At 37.6% G+C, this 25,323-nt stretch overlaps 1 protein-coding gene across 2 annotated transcripts in view; it reads right to left on the minus strand.

The window, feature by feature from the left end:
* Positions 1-7,867: 7,867 nt before the first annotated feature.
* The window catches only part of nAChRalpha2 (nicotinic acetylcholine receptor alpha2), a 54,596-nt gene continuing 37,140 nt past the window's right edge, over positions 7,868-25,323 (minus strand). Inside the window, exons 4-9 of one of the 2 annotated variants that reach the window (XR_012452648.1) lie at positions 21,897-22,077; positions 21,286-21,439; positions 11,529-12,099; positions 10,846-11,038; positions 9,883-10,274; positions 7,868-9,851 (exon numbers count right to left, since the gene is read on the minus strand). Coding sequence is in view for 1 of the 2 variants with exons in the window: in XM_074104256.1 (XP_073960357.1) it covers positions 10,077-10,274; positions 10,846-11,038; positions 11,529-12,099; positions 21,286-21,439; positions 21,897-22,077 (1,297 nt within the window). In the remaining variant the exon portion in view is untranslated. Of the gene's footprint in view, positions 10,275-10,845; positions 11,039-11,528; positions 12,100-21,285; positions 21,440-21,896; positions 22,078-25,323 lie in introns of both variants that reach the window. The other variant, XM_074104256.1, reaches the window with a different exon arrangement.

Consider the following 25,323-nt stretch of genomic DNA (forward strand, 5'->3'; position numbering starts at 1 on the left):
ATTGGTTTAGGGTTTTTATAAAACTGACCTAACGTAACGAACTGACCTAATTTAAATAACAAATTCGGAGTTTTCTGAAAACAGCCTTAAAAAAATATACTTATACGAAGAAAATAAAAATTATACTGTCGCAGAAAAAGCACTAAAGTAACGTTTAACTGACAAACCGACATCAATATATTATCTTCGATAGTAATACGGGCAACCGTAAAATACGGATCTTCACCGTTTACGGTGTCTGGGGCTGACTCGGATCATTCCTGCATAAGTGCAAGTATTAAAATATTATTGATATGTTTAATATTACAACGTATTTTTGGATATTTTATGGGTATGGAAAGAAAGAAAATACATTTATTTAACGCCATAAAAACAAACATAGAACAAATACAAGACATACATGACGCTAAACAGGTCCCCACTCAGCATAATGCCACGGCAAGCCGCTGGCGCTGATTGTCAGTGAGGACCTTTATCTAAAAACTAACTTAAAACAAAAATAAAAAAAATACTATGAGTATTGGATACGTTAGATGTAGGCTTAGTACCAGGTTGTTCAGACTGTTTTTTTGCAATGAAGTCCTTCCTTCTGTTATCTAGAAAACATTGAAAGATATTTTATAAAAAAATATAATTTAAATAATAATCTTAACAATAATAAAAACAATAAAATAACAATGACACAAATGCAAATAAGTTAAATTAACTTAAATAATTCTGTAAATAAAGTTAAATTAACTTAAATAATTCTGTAAATAAATGAAATCCAGTCACAAAATACCCAAAACACGCGGGGTTAAGCCCGCTTTTAAAATGTGAGAAATTATTTCACCAAAACCTATTTGCTAGAGAACCTAAATGCAACCGATTTTTGACCACACACTCGAAATCCATACTGATATTATAAATGTGTGTGGGCAGCGTATGGAAAACTGCGTCGAGTCTTCACATCGCCAATTCCACAGAGTCTAAAGACGAAAGTCTTCAATCAGTGCGTCCTACCCGTCATGACATACGGTGCCGAAACATGGACGCTCACGGTAGGGCTGGTCCAATTTAAAGTTGCTCAACGTGCTATGGAAAGGGCTATGCTCGGAGTTTCTTTGATAGATCGAATTCGTAGCGAAGTGCTCCGACAGAGAACCAAAGTTATCGACATAGCCCACCGCATTAGCACGCTGAAGTGGCAATGGGCGGGCCATATAACCCGAAGAACCGATAACCGTTGGGGTAGACGGTTCTTGAGTGGAGACTACGGATCGGCAAACGTAGCGTAGGACGTCGTCAGACTCGGTGGAGCGATGATCTTCGCAGGGCGGCTGGCAAGAGCTGGATGAGAGTGGCCGAGGATCGTGCTCAGTGGCGTGTCATGGGAGAGGCCTATGTCCAGCAGTAGACGAACATAGGCTGATGATGATGATTATAAATGTGAAAGTGCGTTTGTATGTTTGTCCGTCTTTCACGTCGAAACGGAGCGACGGATCGACGTGATTTTTGGCATAGAGATAGTTTATGGGCCAGAGAGTGACATAGGCTACTTATTATCCCGGAAAAATGCACAGTTCCCGAGGGAATAGCGCGCGATAACCGATTTCAACGCGGACGAAGCCACGGGCAAAAGCTAATAAAATATAAAGCAAAAGCTGAGTGCACATTACTTACTTTATTCCACGTGTAAGGGCACTCCTCTTTCATGTAGCTCTCTCCAGGCCAGGGTATCAGGTTCGTAGAAGAAGAACTCAGGATGATGCACAATAACTTTAATATAACTAAGTTGTTCGTACAAGAAAATAAACCTTATGCCGATTCCACGTACGATGTTGTCGTAAATTGTACTTGGATGGCCAGCACTTTGCGTGCAACGACATCGTGACCTAAATTCTGACGAAGTGCGTTCTGAGGGAACTAGTGATGCGAGTTTTTTCCTTTTTACTGGGTTCATTAGGACCCTTGATAAAGTACCTAACGCTGTCAGGCAGCGCACGACAATAAATCGTCCAGTGGATTTATATAGGACAGACGTTCATACCTTATTCGTTTTGCGTCACGTAAAAACTTGGATTTGGTAACAGCACTTTGCCCCGGGCTGCAACAGACATCGTTTTCCCAAATTCTGACGAAGTGCGTTCTGAGGGAACTAGTGATGCGAGTTTTTTCCTTTTTACTGGGTTCATTAGGACCCTTGATAAAGTACCTAACGCTGTCGGGCAGCGCACGGTTAAATAAATCGTCCAGTGGATTTAGGGATATAGGACAGACGTTCATTTTGCGCTTGTTTCGTAGAAATTTGAAAAAACCATGGTTGCATGATTGAGTAACAAACATCTTCAAACACTTGGGTACCTACGCTAGGATAGGAAAGGATAAAATAGGATGGGATGGGAAAATAATGTAATTAACTTTGTTTAATGTGCAGATAATGTTGATCTGCTATAGCTTATATTATAATAGTTAAATGAATTACAAGTGATATAATTAATTTTTGTCTTGAATAAATATTTTCTGACAAGTTTCTGGCGGCGCATTTTTGATGGTATAGTTACATACAGTATGTAAATAATTTTTATTTAGCAATAAAGTTTTACTATATGGACAAAATGACAAAATATGTACAACATTATTGCATGAAAGATAAAATAAATTTGTCTTTTCTCCGAGTCTGACTCTGGGTCTATAAAAAGAGTGCCAGACCTTAGAATTTTGCGACCTACTAAAAAAATAAAAGTTTGAAGGAAAGAAAGAAAAGAAAGAGAAAGATTTATTTTGGTTCCATCAGTAACGGCACTTTACAGTAATAAGACTAAAACACCACAGGACACCAAAAAGGGCCTCCACGTGTTGTGACACGGTATGTGCAGTTGTATGTTGTGTTTGTGTGCATGTTGTATTTGTTTCCTCTTATTATCAATTATGTGGTTAGAACAGTGTTACCCAAATTCAAATAATTCAAATCATTTATTCAGTAAATAGGCCGCAATGGGCACTTTTACTCGTCATTTTTTAAACTACCAGCGCTTTCGGAAAGACCATCATTGCCAAAATACTTAAAAACTATAGTATACAATTAAAGAAAAAAATACAAAATAAATAAATAATAATAATACAGGGATGTATGGGGTCCCTTACTTACAAAACTAAACACTAACTATATCTAAACTATATCTACGTTCAGTGGAAGTGTAGAATGCTTCCACCGTCATGAATTTTAAAATAATAATAACAATAATTTAGTTCTGAAATATACATTTCAGGTCAAGTAACCATTAAGCTTTTGGAGTGTTGTTCTGCCTTGGCATGGTAATTTTCACACTGCCTTTTCGTGAACCACTTAATACTTTTAAACCCCTGCTGCTTATTTTCAACCGAATTCCAAAAAGGAGGAGGTTCTCAATTCGTCTGTATGTTCTTTTGTATGTTTGTTATTTACTAAAGAATCGATGCGACGATCGATAACAGGTATTATTTTTAAAACAAGCGGGAATGTAACGACCCGGTATTTTATTTTGATAGCCCGGTACCGGGTCGCGACCCGGCCAATGGGAAACGCTGGGTTAGAATACTACTAGAGTGGGACTTCTGCGAGTGTGTGGTCTGCGATAGTTTCGCCCTCGGCGGGTGATTGCCCGATCCTCGGAAATAAGTTAACGCCGCCATTGTTCTCTGTTTTATTCTTATTTTATTTATCCGTAGGCGCTCTGACGCCCGGGTACTTTCGGAATATTTACGAGGAATTTAATCCCTTGATCCTGTTAGTTAACCCCCGACGCAAAGAGGGGTATGTGTGTCTGTGTGTGTGTTTGTCTGTGGGTCTGTCTGTGGCACCGTAGCTCTTAAACGGGTGGACCGATTTGAATGCGGTTTTTTTATTTGAAAGCAGATTCTAGCGATGGTTCTTAAATATGTTTTATCAAAATCAGCCGTTTTTGAGATATAGAACTTTGAAGTGACAAAGTCGGGGGTTTTCCAACTTTTTGTTAGTTCGGTTATCGTTGAAGCACATTGAAGAACCCTTAATTAATCATAAAAGATATTATAGTCAAATAAATGTAGGCAAATATGAGGACAAAAATATGTATATGATAAATCATAGTACAGATATATCTGACTCCACGACTGTATGGATATTTTTGGCGCTTTAGAAACACATTGATATGTATATAGATAATTTTATATAAAAGCTTAAGTACCTAATGGTAAATAAAATTAAGACGAACGGTGGACTGACGTCATCGTGAGAGTTTCGGGAACCCGGTGGATGCAAGTGGCGAGTTGTCGTTCATTGTGGCGTTCTAAGGGGGAGGCCTTTGTTCAGCAGTGGACGTCTTCCGGCTGATGATGATGATGATGAGATTACATTTAGTTATGAATATTCACCGCATACATCGGATACTTAATCGGTAAAATAAAATCCGAAATTCCGATTCCGAACCAACCGGCTAGTTTTCATGACGAAGGATGTTGCAGATGATGGTTTATAAATAATGAGTTTAACTCATTCACGAGACCTATATTCAGTATTGTAGTTCTGTACCAGGGTTTAGTAAGCTTGTTACGGATCATGATTTGTATACGTTACGTTTAAGAATACAGTTTTAGTACTAAATAGAGAACCTCTAAAATTTGTAGCCCATCTTATTTAGAAAGAAAGAAAGAAAATACATTTATTTAACGCCATAAAAACAGACATAGAACAAATACAAGACATACATGACGCTAAACAGGTCCCCACTCAGCATAATGGCGCTGATTTTCAGTGAGGACCTAATTTCTCTGTGGGTCATGCAGCCAACTTAGTAATTGCTTTATTCATCCCGTTTCTTGGTGCCTGTACAAAATTGGGCGCTAAATAGACTGTCGTGGCTCCAACTTGATCGCGGCCTGGCTGAACTTGACGTCAATTTATCAAAGCCTTCACCCTGTTCTTGGATATTTTTTCATCATTTTGTTTGGAAAGTTTCGCTTCATAATTGGTACAGCCTTTAGTGTAAGGAGGCGATATGAGAGGACAAGTCAAACTTCCGAATGATGTATAAATACTGTCTATTCTAAAGTCTTGTATCTAACTTATATAGTTTAAGTTGTTTAGTGTGTTGGCAGAGTGTGTGTGTGAGTCGCAACTCACACTACATTCGTATAGTTGACGTGTTTCATCTTAATATTATGGAGAACTAGCTGTTGGTCGCGATTTCGTCCGCGTAGAATTCTTTTATCACTATCCAGATTCGAGATAAAAACTATCATAAGTCCCTGGCGGACTCAAGAAATGAAATGAAATGATATTTATTTTATTTGCAAAACATCATGTTCATGTTGGTTGAGATGTTAAAAGTATAATATAAGATTGATAGTCTCAATGACAAGAATTACCTTATAAGAGTGAGTAGGCATGCAAAAAATATTGAAGCTTACTTAAATACGCTCTCCTCCTTTATTAGAATCTGTTAAAAATCCGCGTATAAATAAAAAAGACGCCCTTCAAGGATCCCAAGGATTCTCAGCCGAGCAAACACTGGGCCATTAATGTAGTTGACATTAGCTGTTCGTGTGCTGAATTGGAAAACGGGATCAAGAGAAATTTCCCGCTCGGAGTGCATGCCACTTGCATTTAAGATTTTTTTAGAGGTGGGAATGGGGTTTGAGACGTGTACTTTAATAATGATTCTTTAAATGGCCTTAGCAGTTTTTAATTGGTTTATTTATTTATTTTAAAAGCAAACTGCACGCAATGGCAATTTCCCTACTGTTATAAAAATGTAACTATGTCAGCCGATAACTATGCAAACGATCTGAAACTTCAGAGCCTTCTAGGACTTCGTAATGGACTAAAAGGGTACTTTATTCCAACTATCCAGGTAGTAAGACTGTCTAGGCTTGTCGGATATATCTGTGCACTTTGCTTTCCAAAAGGTAGTTCCGCACGCCAAGCCACATTCCCTATTTTGTGTTTGTAATCATAGTAACAATAAAAACTTAAAACGATAAACTTGTGATATTGTAATTTTGTTTTAATGTTGCATGTTGACCCGTTACTTTCAAATAAGTCATGCTGAGCTGAGTCCTTTTGGCATCACACTACAGCACAACGTCTCTAATTTTTCTCTCTTCTTCTATTTATGTTTTTGTTGTGATGTAGTGTGTTTTTTATGTCAATAAATGTTGTGAGTTTGAGTTTGAAGACAAATAGTTAGGTGCACAGATATTTCCGTCGAGGTAAGTCGGTTCTATAACTTGGAATACTTTTTTCTCCCAATCCCCAAGTATCTGGACCGTTTCTGGAAGTTTGTTGGGAAAGTTTTCATTTGGATCGAACTAATTTTGAAGTCAATACCGCGAATTAAGCGGCGATCGGTGCTGATGAATAATTCAACGTTTGTTCGCATCACTTTGATGATGTGGTTGTTTTAGCATTTGCTGTTTTAGTTGTGGGATGCTAAACATTGACAGTTTTCATATTTTAGCGTTTCAATTCACAGTTTAATTGCTTATTAGACAATTCATATGTTTTAAATGATATTGCAGAGCTTGTCTAATTTAAAATGATGCGTCAATCACTAATTAGGTACTAAGAATTTTTGAGCTGGTCACGATTTGAATGGGTCCCGACTGTTGAACTTTTAGTTAGCTACTTAACAGTTGTAGCCCACTAGACTTGTTTTTTTTTTAGTTTTTTTAAGGCAGTCGGGTTTTTTGATTTTTTAAATTTATTGTTTGTTATTGTTTTTTGAAATTTCTGAGAAAATAGTGGATAAAAAAATTATAACCCGTATAATATTTAGAATGGGCTAGTTATTAGCTTCCATTTAATACCCTACTCGATAGATTTGAATAAAAAAATATATATTTGAAAACTCACAATTTGGCGCCAAAAATCCGCCATTTTGATTTTTCAAGAATTTCATGTGCCCAGTGTCACTGGCGTCATCAAGACGAATCCAATGACGTATCATTTACCTACCAAAATCGGTTCAGCCGTTGAGTAGTTACGAGAGGACATAGGAATAGACATACATTCGCGCAGTCGGGTAAACATAACCCTCCTTCTTCGCAGTCGGGTAAAAAAGTTTAGTCTCGCCTTGCCTACACATCATCTTTACCATCATCATCATATCAGCCGTAGGATATATAGAGCTCCAGTAGTTCCTTTGGTTGTAAGTGGCCTGCATCCACCGTCAGAACCCAATCATTGAACTATATTATACGAGTATTCTTAGTCTGTGATTTTTACCCAACTGCTACAAATTAACTTTTTTACATAAAAAAAAACGGCCATGAGCGCGTCATAGACACCCGAAATAGGGTTCCGTAGCCATTACGGAAAAATTAAGTAATATTTTTCTAAGGATTTCGTATTTTGTACGGAAAATCTTAACCATCATAGTTTTTCTTGTAAGTTTGATATACTTCCTACCATCCTGATTTTTATCAAATTTTTACACCCACCCGTTTAGATTTAAGAGGGGGGGGGGGAAGGCGATCAATTTAAATGAAAATTTGCACTTTAAAGTTGAATATTTTGCAAACAAATCACTGAATCGAAAAATCGTAGTAGCAACTCCCTAATGGTTTTAAAATACCTATCTGACAATACCCCACACTATAAGGTTGGATGAGAAAAAAGAAATCACCCACACTTTAACGTCTATGGGAGGTACACTAGAATTATTTTTTGATTTTTTTATTGTACCATTTTGTCGGCATAGTTTACATATATATTCGTACAAAATTACAGTTTTCTAGCATTCATAGTCCCTAAGCAAAGCCGCGGACGGACAGACAGACAGACAGACATGGCGAAACTATAAGGGTTCCGTTTTTGCCATTTTGGCTACGGAACCCTAAAAAAGTCTCTATAGTGAATAAAACAATATTAATTTTTATTATTTATTATAGCATCAGTACAACGTTAAACCGCTACGCCATAAACACCTGTTATAACTAGGTATTCGGTTAGACAATCATTTATTATAAAACGATCACTTACAAATACTTATTACTAATAATATGTAGCATTTTGTGGATAGGTGGTTTCAAGACTGAGGCAGTAACTATAAATTTGGTGCCAGGTTAACTAAGCTCATACTAATTGATTGAATCAGGCGTTACTTGGCGGAGGTCCATATAAATGAACTAAAAGAATTTCTTTGCTCACCCGCGAATAGACGCTGTCAATGTGCCAAGTATAATTGCTTTTTCTAAAACTTCCACTTGAGGGTCTTCTCTATGTAGTATACGATTGAAACGGCTGATGAAAAGTTTATAAAGAATAGTATAGAAAATTCTTATCCTACTAAATTCATTAATATTACAAGCGGTACTACAAACATTAAATCTAACACAGCCATATTATGGAATAAAAATGCTTAATTTTAAAACGACTTACAAAAAAAAAACAGATACATTTAAAAAAAGAATATCGAGATCAAATAATTAAAACAACATTTTACAATGTCATCTACATAGACGTGTAATTGTAACTTGTACCGAAGAAAATTTTCGTAAATGTTATTTGAATAATTACGTCTAATAACTTGCCATCTAAATTTTGAGCTCATTGCCTCAACTTTTTTGTTGTTAACAATTTTATTTTAAACACAGCGATCACTTTTGATTGTTTCTTACAGATCGTAGCATCACCAGGTATATTATATACCTAGTGCCATCCACGAAGACGCGTGACTTTGTCAAAATTACACATTAACGACATTGTAATAAGAACCGCGGCACGCGTCATCGTGAATCACTCTACCGTCCTTAATAATTATTTAACATTACACAGAGCACTTGGTTCACAGAATTAACACTAGCAGGTATATAAATGCTATCGTTCGTGTTTTCGTCCATAAGTGTCATCGCTTTTTTTTTTATTCATCTGGATGGCAAAACACAGACAGACAGACATGGCGAAACTATAAGGGTTCCGTTTTTGTCATTTTGGCTACGGAACCCTAAAAAGTCATTTTTTACCCTTACGTTGATATAGGCACAATAGTTGCCAGTCTGTGTTTTCAACTCAAGCTTATGGCTCGAATCATGTGAAATTACCTACTATACTTACATCTTAATATTAATTCTGTGATCTTATGAGAAGAAATTCAGGAGGCTTATCTTATATTAACGTGAACTTGTCAACTACATAATAACGAATCACAGCCTCAAAAACTTTGGCTTGATAATAAATACTACTTAATATCGCTACAACATGCACATTATACTAGAATTATTTGTCAATTTGAATGATTTGAGTTTGACACTTTTTTTGAGCTGTATCTGTGAGACAAATGAATTGTGCGATAAAATCTGATATTCCAAGTCGTACAGTCACCAGCACCAATATCTGACACAACAAGCGTGCATAAATATCTGATAGGACTCTATTTCTAGGGCCGGAAGGACGTGTCAGATTTTTGCACGATCCGCTGTGGCAGATATTAACGCTGGTGACAAACTGTATGTAGCATAGAAATTTAAGTTTCGAAGTGGAACATTATAAATTCCTTACCCCTTATCCCAGTAGCTTCTATAATGAGTACAGTGATGGCTTGGGTACTGTGATAATGATAATGTTACATTGCGGGTCGAACATGGAATTTTATCTACGGTATGGTATGGAGTAACCGCTCATTGACTTTGCAACCCGGCATTTTGACGTTCGACATTTGACGTTTATCCATGAACCAGTTATTTTACCTACTACTCCGCGATCATACATTTGAGACAGCTATTATATATCTGTGTGTAACTTGCATGCAAAAACCACACCGTCGCGTCACAGACAAAGCACGGTACGCGAGGTACAGGTTCAGACAGGCATCGTCGCCAAACTTGTGCTTGCAGGCTCGAACGTGTTGTACCTCATTATGATATAAATTCATTCATATGTACCGCTTCCATAATAGACCAACATGTCATATAGACTTATCTATTACCAAATAACACACAAAACGCTAACACGTTTCGAACTCTGCTTGAGTCCCAACGAATGACGTGTCACTGAAACTTCACATGATTTTGTAACTGTCCACGGATCTCATTAAAAAAAGGTCTTAAATGAAACAAAAGATGAAGTAAATAATGATCTAAGGGTCGCCACTGTCAACGGGAAGAAACTGCTGTTGAGCCACTGATGATAATATCATGTCGATTGGTTTGGTGTCATCGTAGAGGGACGGGGCTTCGCAGAGGATAGCAAAGGTGCCAACGATGGAGGCTATGGTGAAGATCCAGAGGAACAGACGGTCTAGTACCATGGCGACAAAGCCCCAATCTTGGTCCTCCTGCAGAAAAAAGAATAGAATATTGCATAGGTGGGTTGACTAAATAATTCAAAAAATATTCAAAGAGCTTATCCAAGTACTGAATGAGAATGTGAGTGTGTTAGATGTGTTTGTTAGTAGGTAAAAAGATTACAATTAAAAATAGGTAAAACAAATTAAACTAATAACGGTTAGCAATGTTAGTAATTAAAACAACAGACTTCACATACACGACACTTTCCACGAAATCTTGTAAAGTTGATTTTGAAGGGCTCACAGCATGGTTGCTTCTGAATTGTGCTGATTCAGAGTGCTTCCAAATTATTGTCTAATCTAAATGTATTTCTTATAAATAGTGCACTTCTATGTATGATCCTTATATTTATAAAATGTTAAGCCTCTAGCTCCAGTGGTTAAAGCTGTGTGTTGTCTATCAGCCAGTCAGTCTTTTGTCGTTATAAATGTACCTACTGTGCATTTTTTTTACCACTTATAACCCGATAGGAAACGGCTATATTACTTGGCTATTTTAAAGTATCAATATAAGCAGGGACCATTACTAAATCTCTCTTATCTTCGTCTTTATACTCACCGCGTTAAACTCATCCTGCCTCTGCATGTGGTGCTGAATAAACATGACGTTGTGAATCGCCTTTTCTAGTTCAAATGGGTACTTCTTACGGGGGGCAACGTCGCTCAGTGAATCGTCGAGACCAGACATGACTGAGGGTAGACCATTGTAGCCGGCGCCCAGGCTGCCAAGAGCACCGACAAGCCCACTGAATCTGTTAAAAAATAAATTTTGATTTGCAATTCATAGTAATGAAGAAGACTGCAGGGCAGTTCGTAGTCGACAGAACTGGTTTCTATGAAGGTTGGCGATAACTGCAACGATAGTCACTTTCCGAATGAACTTCATACAAATTTACAAAAACCAGTACCAGTTCGTCTTTTGCTGCTGCATCTACATTTTGTGGTCGCTTTGGAATCATACCTTTAATTATGCTGATCGGATGAGAGTTTTTGTGCACAGCATCATTTCTTTAATTGAGTACAGAAGGATTCTAATGTTCATTGGTTGCCTCTAAAAATTTATGACATGTCTAAGGCGTTTTTAACTGTAATAACAAATAATAATTATAATAAATATCATAGGACATTTGACACTAACTGACCTAGTAAGTTTATAATAATAATGATGACGTGACTGATTCCACACATCTAAACATAACTCATGATATTTATTAATATAAAAAAGACAGCGATGGCGTGTACCTGTTGGTGGCGGTAGTTGAATGCAACCCATTGCATCCTCCAGGCAAATGATGTCTCAACGAATCCGGGCTCGACGCATTCGAATTGGTCTGCTCAGCCGCGGCCAAAGCATCTTTAAACTTGTTCTTCTTCATGCTTCTCCCAGCAATTTTCTGCGCTGCCAAATCCCTCAGCAAGTCTTTGGGAACCCTCATCAGCAACAATTTCGGCAATTTCGTTATAAAAAACTTTCTAACCCAAGGTGCCATTTTGTGCGTACTAGGCTTTCGGTAGTGGACGTTCAGTATTATAATTGTTATGACAACTGACAAACCTACTAGCAACATAGTGAAGAGCAAGTACTTTCCCAGTAATGGTAACGCTAGAGATGTTGAGGGGATGATTTCGGATATTAGCAAGAAAAACATGGTCTGTGAGAGCAGAATGGAGATGCTCAGAGCTATCTTCTCTCCTGAGTCTGCTGGTAAGTAGAAGACAAGGACAGAGAGATAAGAAATGCCGACGCACGGCACGATTAAGTTGACTGTGTAGAATAAGGTCTTTCGTCGCAGGGTAATGTTGAAGAAGATATCTGAAACAAAAAAAAATTATTGAAAGTATTGCTGATGGCATGAGTGTAATTAAAGTAAATGAATCTTGCAGAGTCTTACCATTATAAATTAATCTAGCAAAGTTATGTAAAACCACTAACATTGTCACTTCAAACTTCAATATTATATCTAAACTGACGTTAATGAATCTTAGCTAAAATCAATTTTAATTAAACAAATTTTTGGTTAAATAAGCGACTTCATAATTAGTCCATTCGTATGGGAGCTATGATGCCACATGCCACAGACAGACACGCACACAGATAGTAGTCAAACTTATAACACAACAACCAGGTGTAACAAATAATACCACGAAAAACCTTCCAACACCAACTTCTGCCAAAATCCTCAGCACCTAACCTCGCTCCGCTTTATTTCTATTTCTATTTACTCTCAATCCTTAAGACGCTATTCTTATGCAGTCCACTAACAAATGATTCCAGTCGTATTTTAGCTTGATCATGATTAAAGACATGCCTTTGCGGGACAAATTGTCCCTTACACGTATTTACGTACACCATGTGTGAGCCGACTATTAGAGAGCGCTGTCACACCGCAGCGAATGTACGAGTATTTATTGCTAGGTAATTTAATCTTATTTATGAGTCGTTTACATTTAAATGTGGTAGATTTGTTAGGACGAAATGCAAAGTTGTTTTGGCGAAAAGTTTCGTGGTGACAGCGAATGTTCATTTGTTTACTGGAAATAATTCTACACTTATACAATTTTTAGTTATATTAGAAAAACTAATCAGTAGTAATATTTTTGAATCACATCAGATTAACTTGACTTATGGCATAGCAAGCTTAATACGAAATAAAAAAACTTTAGGAGACTTATTTTTTTATTTTTATTGAACTATAATATTACCTACTAATTTTTATATGTTCAAAAAAATGGTTTCGGAAATAAGTGTGGGAAAGAGTTAAGGTAGAAATTCCCTAAAGATATAAGTTCGCCATTGGACACGAATATCAATGTTCTTTAAACTATAAAGCAGGGGTGGCCAAATTGATTAGACCCAAGATCTACTGTTTACTGACGAAACCCTGTGCGATTTACCAATTACATACTTCTTGAGATCTTAAATAGCAGCATAGTTCAGTATTTATATTTTTGCCTTGCCACGATCGACTGGAAATAGTCGCGACCGACCGGTTGGCCACCCCTGCTGTAAAGTGTGTACACATACACTTCTTTCGTATTGTTACCGCTTTTGTTTGGTTGGCTTAAGCGTTCTTAGGGCCTACGGTAGCTGACGCTGTTTGCACGGAACTGGTGGACAAAAAAATTGCATGAACACATGAACAGCGCTAACTGCACGCATCTCGTGCATCGGATTGTACCAGCAGGGCTACTACGAAACTCGAAACTCGAAGTTCGTATCGTACCGTCCCTCGCTCTCTTATTAAATAGTATAAGTGTCATATCGCACGACACGAACTTCGAGTTTTGAGTTTCGTAGTAGCCCTGCTGCACCTGCACCCGCAGGCGTGCGATCGCTCCGTGCACCCGCGCCATCTAGCGTAGGCCCTAACTTGTGTTACAGCACCCGTTACAGCTCGGTGCCACCGATGCCAGCATTACAAATAAATTGCGTCGGCTTGCGCCGTCCCGACCGCACTCGCCTCACAAACTGCGCGCAATTTGAGTCGCGCCGTAATGCCGACGATACGCGTAATTGATACTTAAATGCGAATTACGTTTTATCTCAACCGGAGATAAATGGTGGAACGAAACGTTGAAACAGAATTTGGAAAAAGGTAAGTTACCTTTGAAGCCTTACTTTAAATGAGTTGCAGACGTCTTTACCAAGGGAATTAGCTCGTTGAAGTGGCAACGGGCAGGCCGAATAGCACAGGGAACAGATGGCCGTTGGGGCCGAAAAGTTCTCGAATGGAGACTGCAGAAGCGTAGCGTAGGAAGGAACACCATCGAGATTGACGGAAAGCCGCAGGTTCACAGTGGATGCAGGACGCTTCCAACGAAAACAACTGGAGATCTATGGGGGAGGTTTATGTCCAACAGTGGACGTCCTACGGCTGATATGACAATGACGATGATGACTATTAAAAGACTACTCATTTCATCTTAAAATATTACACTCCAAACTTTGTCGAACTTCATTGAGCATTAGACGACCCATTTCATTTCGAGCTTGTATTCTAAGATTTCTTTCATCATTGTCATCATTATCTTTAGCAACCAGAAGACGTCTCCTGGAACCTTCACGAGTATTGGCTTTGTGTTACCCCAGCCTAGCGCCGCGCGGTATACTAGATCGTCCGTTAACCTTCCGGGTGGCCACACAGCACTTTGTCTTCCGGTATACAGACTCTACTTTAAAATCTCAGATCCCCATCATCTATTCTAGGATTAAATTATCTCTAATATGATAGGTACGTGGGAGTTGAAAAGCGTTAGCGTTTTGTGTGTTTTTTTGTGATGGTTGGGCCTGCGTGATATAATTTTGTTTTATGTAGAAGAGAAGGAATCAGTTCCATATCCTACTAATTATACTAATACTAGCCGTTACCCGTTCAATGCAAATAAAAGAATTTCATTTCATTTCATTTCATTTAGAACTGAAACTCAAAAATGTTTTTTTTTTTCATCAAACCCATACGTGTGGGGTATCTATGGATAGGTCTTCAAAATGATAATGAATAGAATAGTTTGCGCGAGAGACACTTCCAAAGTGGTAAAATGTGTCCCCCCCCCTGTAACTTCTAAAAAAACTAAAAAATATATAATGATGTACATTACCATGCAAACTTCCACCGAAAATTGGTTTGAACGAGATCTAGTAAGTAGTTTTTTTTAATACGTCATAAATCGTAAAGTAAAGGTAACTTTTATATTATGTTACTTGCTGCTACGGAACCCTTCATGGGCTAGTCCGACTCGCACTTGGCCGCTTTTTATGTCAATAAATGTTGTGAGTTTAAGTTTGATGTAGCAGTGGTGCGTGGAGAAGTTAGGTATAAATATCTTATTTAGTTGATCCAGGTTCCGAACAGCAAACTTTCAATTCATTTAAGAGGTTCACTAGGTATACTAAAATTAAGTTATCTCCGATATACCCTCTTCCCGCCGAAACTAAGTTCACGTAATTAATCTACTTCATGTCCATGTCTTGCGTAATTAATGTCTGTATCCTGTATCGTACCTCTACGCGCCACAATCTTAGAATCCAATATAACGTACCTAATCTAGCCGGGACTTTACTAAACCGCTTGTAATTACTACCAAACCCCGTACAGCCCTCCACCGACCCCTAAATGCCATTGAGCCTTAATCCATTAGACATTAGAGCCAAATCGTGGACAACTTGCCGGGCTAGGTGTACTTTGGGAAGGAATTAAGCGCTTCAAATTAGAACTGTCCTTCGATAGTACGACGGAAAACAGTTGTATTATTATTACGGGTCCGTTCGGAAGTTAAGCGATTAATGTTTTACAGGTGTAGTAAAGTTCTAGCCAATAGACATTCGTATTCACATATAGGTATTATAATAGTACATTGTGTCTTAAGGGCGGTAAATAATAAATTACGAACGAGAGTCTATTAAAAGCCCGAAGTCGAAGAGCAGCTATATTATAGAAATTAAATAAAGACAAAATAATTACGAGACGATTGCCGGCGGGTGACAGGTGCAGAGAGAGAAGAAAGTAGTGGGGGAAGCCCACAGATTGTACAACTTCTAGATATAATTAAATATTATGCTTTTGTTGGTGTTGCCAACATCGATGTTCGTAATTCTAGTACCGCCCGTGCGACATCGTGTGTGTTTTTCATCACATTTGCGAGTAAAATTGTATATTTAGAAAAGAAAAACTAATATTTATACAAAAATTGCCGATACCGGTCCCCTTCCCGCAGCTGCTTGACGCGCGTGCGCAGGTCCTCCAGCAGGCCGTGCAGCAGCAGTAGTATTAGTACGCGCAATGACTCATTTACCGACCTTACCTACCGACAAGAACAAAAGGTCGAGGGTTTTATTTGGGGGGTTGCAACCAAGGTAGCCTGCATGTTACGACACTGTTTACGAACAAGTGTGATGAAAAGAATATTGTAGGAACATTGTGAATAGTGCTCTTGCTGAAGGGCAATTTTGGTTCTCTCTTCCTCTCTCAAAAATAATCTGACTACTTACTTCTACTACATCTTCTTCTATTCTTACTGTACCGAACAGAAAAAAAAAGAAATTGGTCGTAAAGTTTTGAGTCTAATGAAAAGTATATGTCCAGTAAATCTGGGACTATAGGAAAACGGATAAACATACCTAAATAAATACATATTAAACACCCAAGACCCGAGAACAAACAATTGTATTATTCATACAAATATTTGCACCGGCCGGGAATTGAACCCAGGACCTCAAGCTTCGTAGTCAGGTTCTCTAACCACTTGGCCATCCGGCCGTCAAATAAACTCTACTTGCGATGACTGTGCTGCATGCAAATTACAATTCATTTAATTACCCGTACAGAACATGCATCAAACAAAGCGACCACGACAAACACATTCTGATGAGACGCTGGAAACGTTCAGTTTTAAAGTCACACTCATAATGAAATGGCAGCGGAACGAAAGTTAGCTTAATTACGAGAAAGATACGCGCTCGAACGCTCAAAGTACTATACTAGCTCATGCAGACAAACAAATAAGAGACGAAACGCCGCAATTCTTGCTCTCAAACAAACAGCCATTCGCTTTGGACAACGATCCCATTCATTCCACGTCGGTTACCCCGTAAGTAATATAATAAACAACATAATTCACGTCTCTGTTAACACATTTTGAGTTCCTAACGACTCTTTTTATTCAACGCACCTTCATCCCAACGGCCCTCGTGTGCTCAACTTTTTTGTGGTCTCACCGGTTCCACCTTTTCATATGTTTTCGTTAATAGGCGTCGGGTTGAATGTTGATCAAAATTAAATGATTTTGTTGAATTTTGTTGCTGCTGTTGTTTGGGGATGTGCTTTTGTATCTTTGTTCTTTCATATATTATTAATCGATGTTGGCTCCAGCCTAGTGGATAGGAATGAAAATAGAATATCTTACTAATATTATAAACGCGAAAGTTTGTATGGATGGATGTTTGTTTCTCTTATACGCAAAAAATACTGAACGGATTTGCATGGAATTTAGCATACAGGTAATAAATATATACCTTGGATTAACATATATAATACTTTTTCTCCCGAAATAATGTATGGTTCCTGTGGGATCAAAAAAGGTTTAAGCTACATAACAATTCTGCGCGAACGAAGCCGCGGGCAAAAGCTAGTAAATAATAAGAATGGTTGAATGTTCACCCATATTTTCCTTACAGAATCTTTTTGAGTTTGACCACTATCATCTTCTTTTAGTCACTTGTCAACTATTGGAGATAGCTTAAGCTTTCATTAGTATCTTACGGCTAATGTTATCAAACTCAAACTCACAACATTTATTGACATAAAAAAACACACCACATCACGACAAAAACACAGTAAAAGCATAAATAGAAGAACAGAGAAAAATTAGAGACGTAATCTTATTAAAATGTAAATGACTGTTAATCAGCATTCTTTATGCTAAATATATTGACCCGGATAACTCACGTCTTAAATCTAACTCGTCGTTAACCGGCAAACTTAATATGAATGTTTCGTGTTAACTTTTAGCTATTAAAATGTAGGATTTTACTAAAACGTAACTGAATGAGTAAAAATAAACATTACGTTAAAGTTTATCCGAAAATAAGGTTTAAATAAAAACAAAGTCAGGTTAGAACCATTATTATAAATTATTCAAAATTTATATTGTGGTTTTCACTGTGAGGTTTTGTTATGAATGTGAACAATACGGTATTTACTATTGTATATGGTATTAATAAATATTAACAACTATGATCAGATACCGAAAATAATTTAATCTAAACCTTTTTCAAAATAACACTTTTAAAATTTTAAAGGTTTGAAATTCAAGATTAGACAGAGAAAGACATACTGGCATGTGACGTCACACGCCAGTACCGTCATACTTGCTGCATAGAGAAAAGCGTTTGAAAAAGAGACATGTATATAGATTTTTCAAAAATCACTTTAAATCCTATTTTCAACCGATTTAAATTTTCTCTTCGCTAAACACTATCTGTATATCTATATTTTCATAATAATATTAAGATATGGCAAAATCAGGAGTTGTCAAATACCGTATTGTACAAATTCAAGACTCTCAACCCAGTGCTGAAATTTCAAGATTTTTCCCTATCCCGTGAGAATATCGGGATAAAAAGTAGCCTATGTGTTATTCCAGATGTCCAGCTACCTACATACCAAAATTTCATGACTCTAAGCCTTGCGGTTATTATTTCGAGATTTTATCTCTATTGTACCTTTTTTGACAAATTTTAAACTTAAAATTGCTAAAAGTGGCTCCGAAGCGGTAACGTTTCGTGTGCTCTGCCTTCCCCATTTGGGAATACAGGCGTGGTGTTTGTGTGTGTGTATCCTATCCCGTGGGAATATCGGGATAAAAGTAGCCTATGTGTTGTTATTCCAGAGGTCCAGCTACCTACATAACCAAATTCATGGCTCTAAGCCCCGAGATTGTTATTTCGAGATTTTATCCTAGGTATCCCGTGGGATAGCGGGATAAAAAGTAACCTATGTGTTATTCAGACGACCAGCTACCCACATACCAAAATTCACGGCTCTAAGCTCAGCGGTTGTTATTTTGAGATTTGATCCTATCCCGTGGGAATATCGGGATAAAAAGTATTCTATGTCCGTCTCCTGGCTCTAAGCTACCTCAACTACCAATTTTCAGCCAAATATGTTCTGCGTTCTTGAGTTATAAGTGGTGTAAACTAACACACTTTTCTTTATATATATAGATTGACCCTGATAACTCACGTCTTCAATCGAGTTTAGCTCGACATGTTTCATGTTAAGACGTGAGTTATCCGGGTCAATAAAGTTAATATGAGTGAGTCTCACGGTAGTTTCACGTTCAGCATTCTATATGCTAAATTTTAGCCACTTTATTAATAAACTGTATGTCGCAATAGGGCCAGGTTTTTTGCCGCACAGTCAAACAGCCTCTCTTTACCTATGCAACCAAACCACACCTGTTCCTACCGACATTCATCTATCCCGTCTCAGCCCGGTCCGCTTATCCGCGGCGGTAAATTACTTGAAGCGTTCCTCGAAGCTTATCTATGCTAAAACACTATGTTTACTATGCTGTGAAGAACCAGTAAATGCACTGCTTTAAAAACCGCCGAGTAAAAAATTAAGACAATAAACCCCTGTTTTAACTGATATCCGTGAAATTGGATTTGACAAATATCTGTGATGCCGTCAATTTTATGTTTATTTGACTGAACAGAGATAATTAGCAAAAAGATATATAGCAGATAAGGTAACAAAAATCACAAAGGTAAAACTTAATAAATATTTTCAACAAAAATTGGTTTCAATATGATCAGAATACCGTTTTAGAGTTATTGACGAAAAACTATGCTTCTCATCAAATTCAAATTTAAATCATTTATTCAGTAAATAGGCCGCAATGGGCACTTTTATACGTAATTTTTTAAACTACCATCGCTTTCGGAAAAACCATCATTGCCAAGAAGAATGCGCCGCAAGGAACATGGCAGAAAGTCATTTTTTCAAAATAAAATAATTACAAATATAAAACTTAAAAACTGCAGTATCAAATTAAACAAAAAAATACAAAAAAATATTAAATAATACGGGGATGTATGGGGTCCCTTAGTTACAAAACTAAACACAAACTATATCAAAAGTAAGTGCCTAATACTCTATTGCTGGTAAACCTTTTCACGTCTAATTTATTTACTAACGCCTACGGTTTTGAGGGGGGTCATTTTACCGCTTTACAATATACAGATATGAAATTGGCATCGCTTTGCACCTAACCCGCTTTTTTACGCGTGTGGCTCAGCTGTTTTAATCTGTTCGGTTATATTGCTAATGCTCGCCTTGCGCACGGGTTTTGTGTTGTTTTATTACCGCTTGATTTAAACCGAAAGCAGTGATAGTGCTTTTACGACCCTCAATGCGAATGAACCAACTACTTGTGCAGCAGTTCCACGCCGTTAAAATTGCATTTGGAAGCCATTTCTGTTGTTAACTGAAATTTGGAATTTTAGTTATTAAGTATTGTCTATTTTTAGAAAGAAAAAAAGAGTAACATTTATTTACATATGTTCGATACACAGAAAAAGATATTAGAAAGAGAGAATGAATGTCCATCTCGTTGTTGGACGTCCTACACTGCGCTTACCGATTCACAGTCCCGTTCATTCTACTTTACAACATTCCACTATTGATTTTTGCTTTGGGGAAAGTCCACAATTTGTTGTATGAAAATGGAAAAAAAATCAAAGATTACTTTTCATTGCTGATATTCAAAGGTATATACAAGATGCTAATTTGAATTAAAACCATTAATGTTTTAATCAAAATAACCCTCTCTCAAGTTATATTTATACCTACTTAATGATTAAGCCTCTATGCGACCTAAAGTGTTAGTTATTATAGCTTGACAAACCACAAGCTTGTGCCGAATGCCTGGCCACGGCATGTGGATGCCGCGAGAGCTCGCCGCAGGTTCTCTTTGACTTGTGCGCTGAATACCGGCTGGCTAGCAGACATTTAGGCGTTAATGTTCACAACGAGAATAATTCTGCAGCAAATTTTGGAAAATCGATCAGGACGAATACTAATCAACTGAGGTAATTAAATAACAAATTGTTTTATAGCAACAAATATGTTTTTTTGCCTGCAAGCTAGACACCCTGAACTGGAAGCCTCAAACTTAGTAATACCAACCTTTAACACAACTTTTGACATTCATAAGTGCTTGTATAGCCTAAATTGAATAAAGATATTTCCTTTCTTTGACTTTGACAATAAAAGTCTTTGATTTCGCTGAATAAACGATTTGCTAATAAAAAACTTTATGTGATTAAGTTAAGACTTGTCGTCAGTGAAGTCCATCCTATTCCATGATTTATGGCTTACCGAAGATCCATAAGTTTAATTAGCCTCTGAGACCCATTATGTGCCAGATGTGACATCCCGTTATCAAAGTTGCAGTCTTTGTCACACCTTTAGGCCTATCCAATATCCTTCTCACTCACCAGGGTAAGGTTCTTGGCAGCACGGGTAGTAGCGCTCGTGCCTCTCGGCAGGCACCCCCAGGATGTCCCACTCTACAGAAGGATAGTACTCCCGGAGGTCAATGCCCACTTCCACCATGTCGCCTTTCTTTTGGTTGATGTGCTTCAAGTCGATCTGTGTGAAAAAAAAATCGATAGGTACTCTTTTTTCTTTGAATAGTCTTGTAATAAATTGACATTGCCACTTTTTCAAGTAGGCATTGACTTGTTTCCACAAGTAAGATACATATTTAAAAAATATTGTTATTTTTACTAGTCTGTACCAGTTGAATAAAATTCCGGGAATTTACTAACCCCGGAATACTAATTTGCTCATTGCTAGGGAACAGCAAATTTTTTTTTCAGGATGAAGGTTATTTTATTCTAGTCTTCTAATATAGTGTATGCAGTGATCACAATGGATACATGGTGACATTTGGAACACATGGATTTTAATGTTGATGTTAGCCACCCATTAGGTACAAAATTAGGCCCTCTCTACATAAAAAATACCTATTGCTGCTGCATACATTTGAGGGCCAGATTTTTGCTGCTCGTATATTACTGGCCAAAAATATAAACAGTTTGCTCACCTGGTCACCATCGTAGCTCCAACTCCCAAACTTCAAGAAGCACGTTTGCTGGTCAAACGGGAAGTACCGCACGTCGATTTCACACGAAGACTTGAAAATGGCTGGTGGCGTCCAGAGGACTTTGCCGGAGTGATGCAGCACTGCCTTCGTCATCGTGGTAACCACGTATTCGCCGTCAGCACTGGGAAAGCATTCAGCTATTAGTAAGTATGAAGCCGTGGTGGCCTAGTGGTTTGACCTATGGCCCAGAGGCAGAAAGCAGAGGATCGTGAGTTCAAACCCTAGCTCGCACCTCTTGAGTTTTTCGAAATTTATGTGTGAAATTATATTTGAAATTTACCACGAGAGAAGAAAAACATCGTGAGAAACCTGCACAAACCTGCGAAGCAATTCAATGGTATGTGTGAAGTTCCCAATCTGGAGTAGACCCGCGTGGGAACTACAGTCCAAGCCGGCATTTTGAGAGGAGGCCTGTTACCAACAGTGGGACTTTTTATACATTATTGTTTTTATCGCTACAATTTATTTGCGAGCAACGTTCGTTAACATTTATTTTAAGAACACCTGATTTTGTCAAGTGGATACACATTAAGTTAAGCTATTGCTAGTGTGTTTACAAATTTTGTTTAACTTTTAATTATGGAAAAAGACTCATAAAATTCAGCAAATGACATTGTATTTTTTTTCCAAACTACTACACAAGACGAGAAGACGAAGCGTTGGCAGGCCTCCCACCAGGTGGACTGACGACATCATGAGAGTTGCGAGAAACCGGTGGATGCAAGTGGCGAGTTGTCGTTCATGTGCCGTTCTAAGGGGGAGGCCTTTGTTCAGCAGTGGACGTCTTCTGGCTGATGATGAAGATGATGACTACACAAGCTTCAATAGTACAGGTGTATTCATTGTGTTAAATTTTTGTCCTACTTTTGTACTACTTGGATCCTTTAAAATCTCATTTTACCAATCTTAATTAGTTCACGAACGATTACTCGTAGTCATAAGCATAGGGTTTATTAAACACGACATGTTCAAAGTGTGCGGTGGAAAGGGGCCGAATCACTTTGCGGGCCCGCACTTTGTGTCCGTGACATATAGTTAATGCTTTCCTAAACTCTGATTTGCAGAACCCTTTGAGTCATAAGAATATGATTACGATAAAATGGTTTATAATTATCTCAAATGTGTCTCGGCCTTTGTTCATGTCCTAGTTTAGAGCTTAGGCTTGGGCTGCAATTGGGTACCTTAAGTTTTCAGGGATGGTCCATATTATATTTTTAATTGATAGCAGACTTATAATGTAGCTCACTCCTGTAGATAGTTTTTTTTTTGCGGGCAACCGGTTGATACAAGCGGCGAGTTTTCTATCATCGTGATTTCCGAAAGCGCTGCCAGTTATTTTATACAAAAAAAATAACTTAAATTACCTATTAATTTAGTTTAATAATAGAGGTGTGAGCCCAGGCCTAAACCCACGACCCTATGCTTGAGAGAGGCTAACTCAGTAATGTAGAAACGCGGCACCTACATCCAACAAGATTTATTAGGAGATAAAGTAATCCAATATTTATTAGGTCAAGTGCCCGAGATAATTAGGTGAATGGTCGACAGACGAATCTATCATAGTTCTCACGCTATAGTTCCGAAATGACGGATCGAGTTAATATTTTATGAAAAATGAATCATTTCGCGAAGGAACAAGCGATGTTAGGTCGTTTATGACAGTTCCCATAAACCCGTCAGGAGCTAACTCACTCGTAAAGGTCGGACATACGGACCGGTGGCTGACGCGATGGATGAGAGGTGAGCGGGTATTCATTAAGATCATATGACAATAGTTTGCACAATTTAGTAAAAATGGTCTGCACTGCAACTCATTTTTAGTCATAATTTAATTCACGACGGTGGAAGCATTCTAAATTTCCACTGAGCGTAGATATAGTTACTTACATTTTTAGTTTTAGTTTTGTAATTAAGTGACCTATTCATCCAGGGGTATTATTATTGTTCTTTTCATGTAATTTTTTCTTAAATTTTATACTGTAGTTTTTAAGTATTTTATTTGTAATGATTTCATTTTGAAGACAATTACTTTCTGCCAAGTTTCTTGCAGCGCATTCTTCTTGGCAATGACGGTCTTTCCGAGAGCGCGTAGTATTAAAAAAAAGACGTGTAAAAGTGCCCATTGCGGCCTATTCACTGAATAAATGTTTTTAAGTGGAATTTGAATTTATGACTTATTGTGACAATATTTTGTCTCATTAATAGGGTTAATGGTTCATCATCATTCTCATGGTTGAAATTTTATACAAAAAAAGCCAAAAGCCTTATCTTTGTTTCTCGCAGTATTCTCATAATCAACGGTTCGGTATCTAACCCGTATAACACTCCAAAAAAATATATCGTCATATCAGTCATAGGACGACCACAACTGGACATAAACGTCCTCCATAGATCTCCAGTTGTACCAGAAGATGGGCAGCAGCGTCTTCTTGGCAACCTCACTTCCTATACTGCGCTTGACAACCCGCTTGCTAAGCGTGGCAAGTATTGACATAAAACAGATAGTGTTCCAGGTAATGGTAAACAATTATGGCCAACGATGTTAAAATCTTTTCTTAAATCGTCAAATAAATGGTCCAGAGTAATCGTTTGTAAAACTCAAGCGAAGAGATGCAGCCGTCAAATATATGGGAAAAGTTTGTCAGCGTTCAAAGTTCTGCGAAGTGGAAACTCTATGATTTAACCTTTCTTGTGATCATAGTAACATTTGTCGACATACCTTGCTCAGAGTAACTTAATTCTATCTGTAAGTTAAATTAAAGTAAAACTTGTTTGTTTAAAACAGTCACAAGGATTGCAGGTATGACAACAACTGAACAGAGGAATCAGAAAAACATTTTGTCTAAGTATGATCTCGGATCCTAGGTAAGAATGAGATGGTGCTACAGAATTTTGGCAAAAAAGCGGAGGTGAAATCATTTTTCTCAAAAAATTCCGTAAAAGTTGACATTATTCTTCACATATCAGAAGGGGAAGTTCAGCGAAAAATTAAAAGTTAAAAAAGATTGCAGGCTCTATAGCTCGACAATAATGTCGCATATAAATTCTATTATTGTCGAGTCGCAAACTTTTTAAAAAGTTTATAGGGCCATGAAAATGTTGGGACAAGTCGTACTCGTATACAGCCAACTGAAATGACCGGTATCAGTAATTTTGTTAGAATTCCGGACTTTTTTTATTCGGTCTGAAACAGCTTGTGGTGATTTCGGTGGAAAAATAGACCTGCAGTTTTTTTTTATAAGAAAGGCGGGAAAGTAATATATTTTGAGTAAAAGTTTATTCTAATTTAGTTTATTTCCTTCACCATTTTTGAGAAACCGTTTAAAAATACTCATACTAAACCAGCAATTGCCTACTTGGAAGTAGG

Source organism: Choristoneura fumiferana, chromosome 21, assembly GCF_025370935.1.
Source record: "Choristoneura fumiferana chromosome 21, NRCan_CFum_1, whole genome shotgun sequence".
Classification (NCBI taxonomy): domain Eukaryota; kingdom Metazoa; phylum Arthropoda; class Insecta; order Lepidoptera; family Tortricidae; genus Choristoneura; species Choristoneura fumiferana.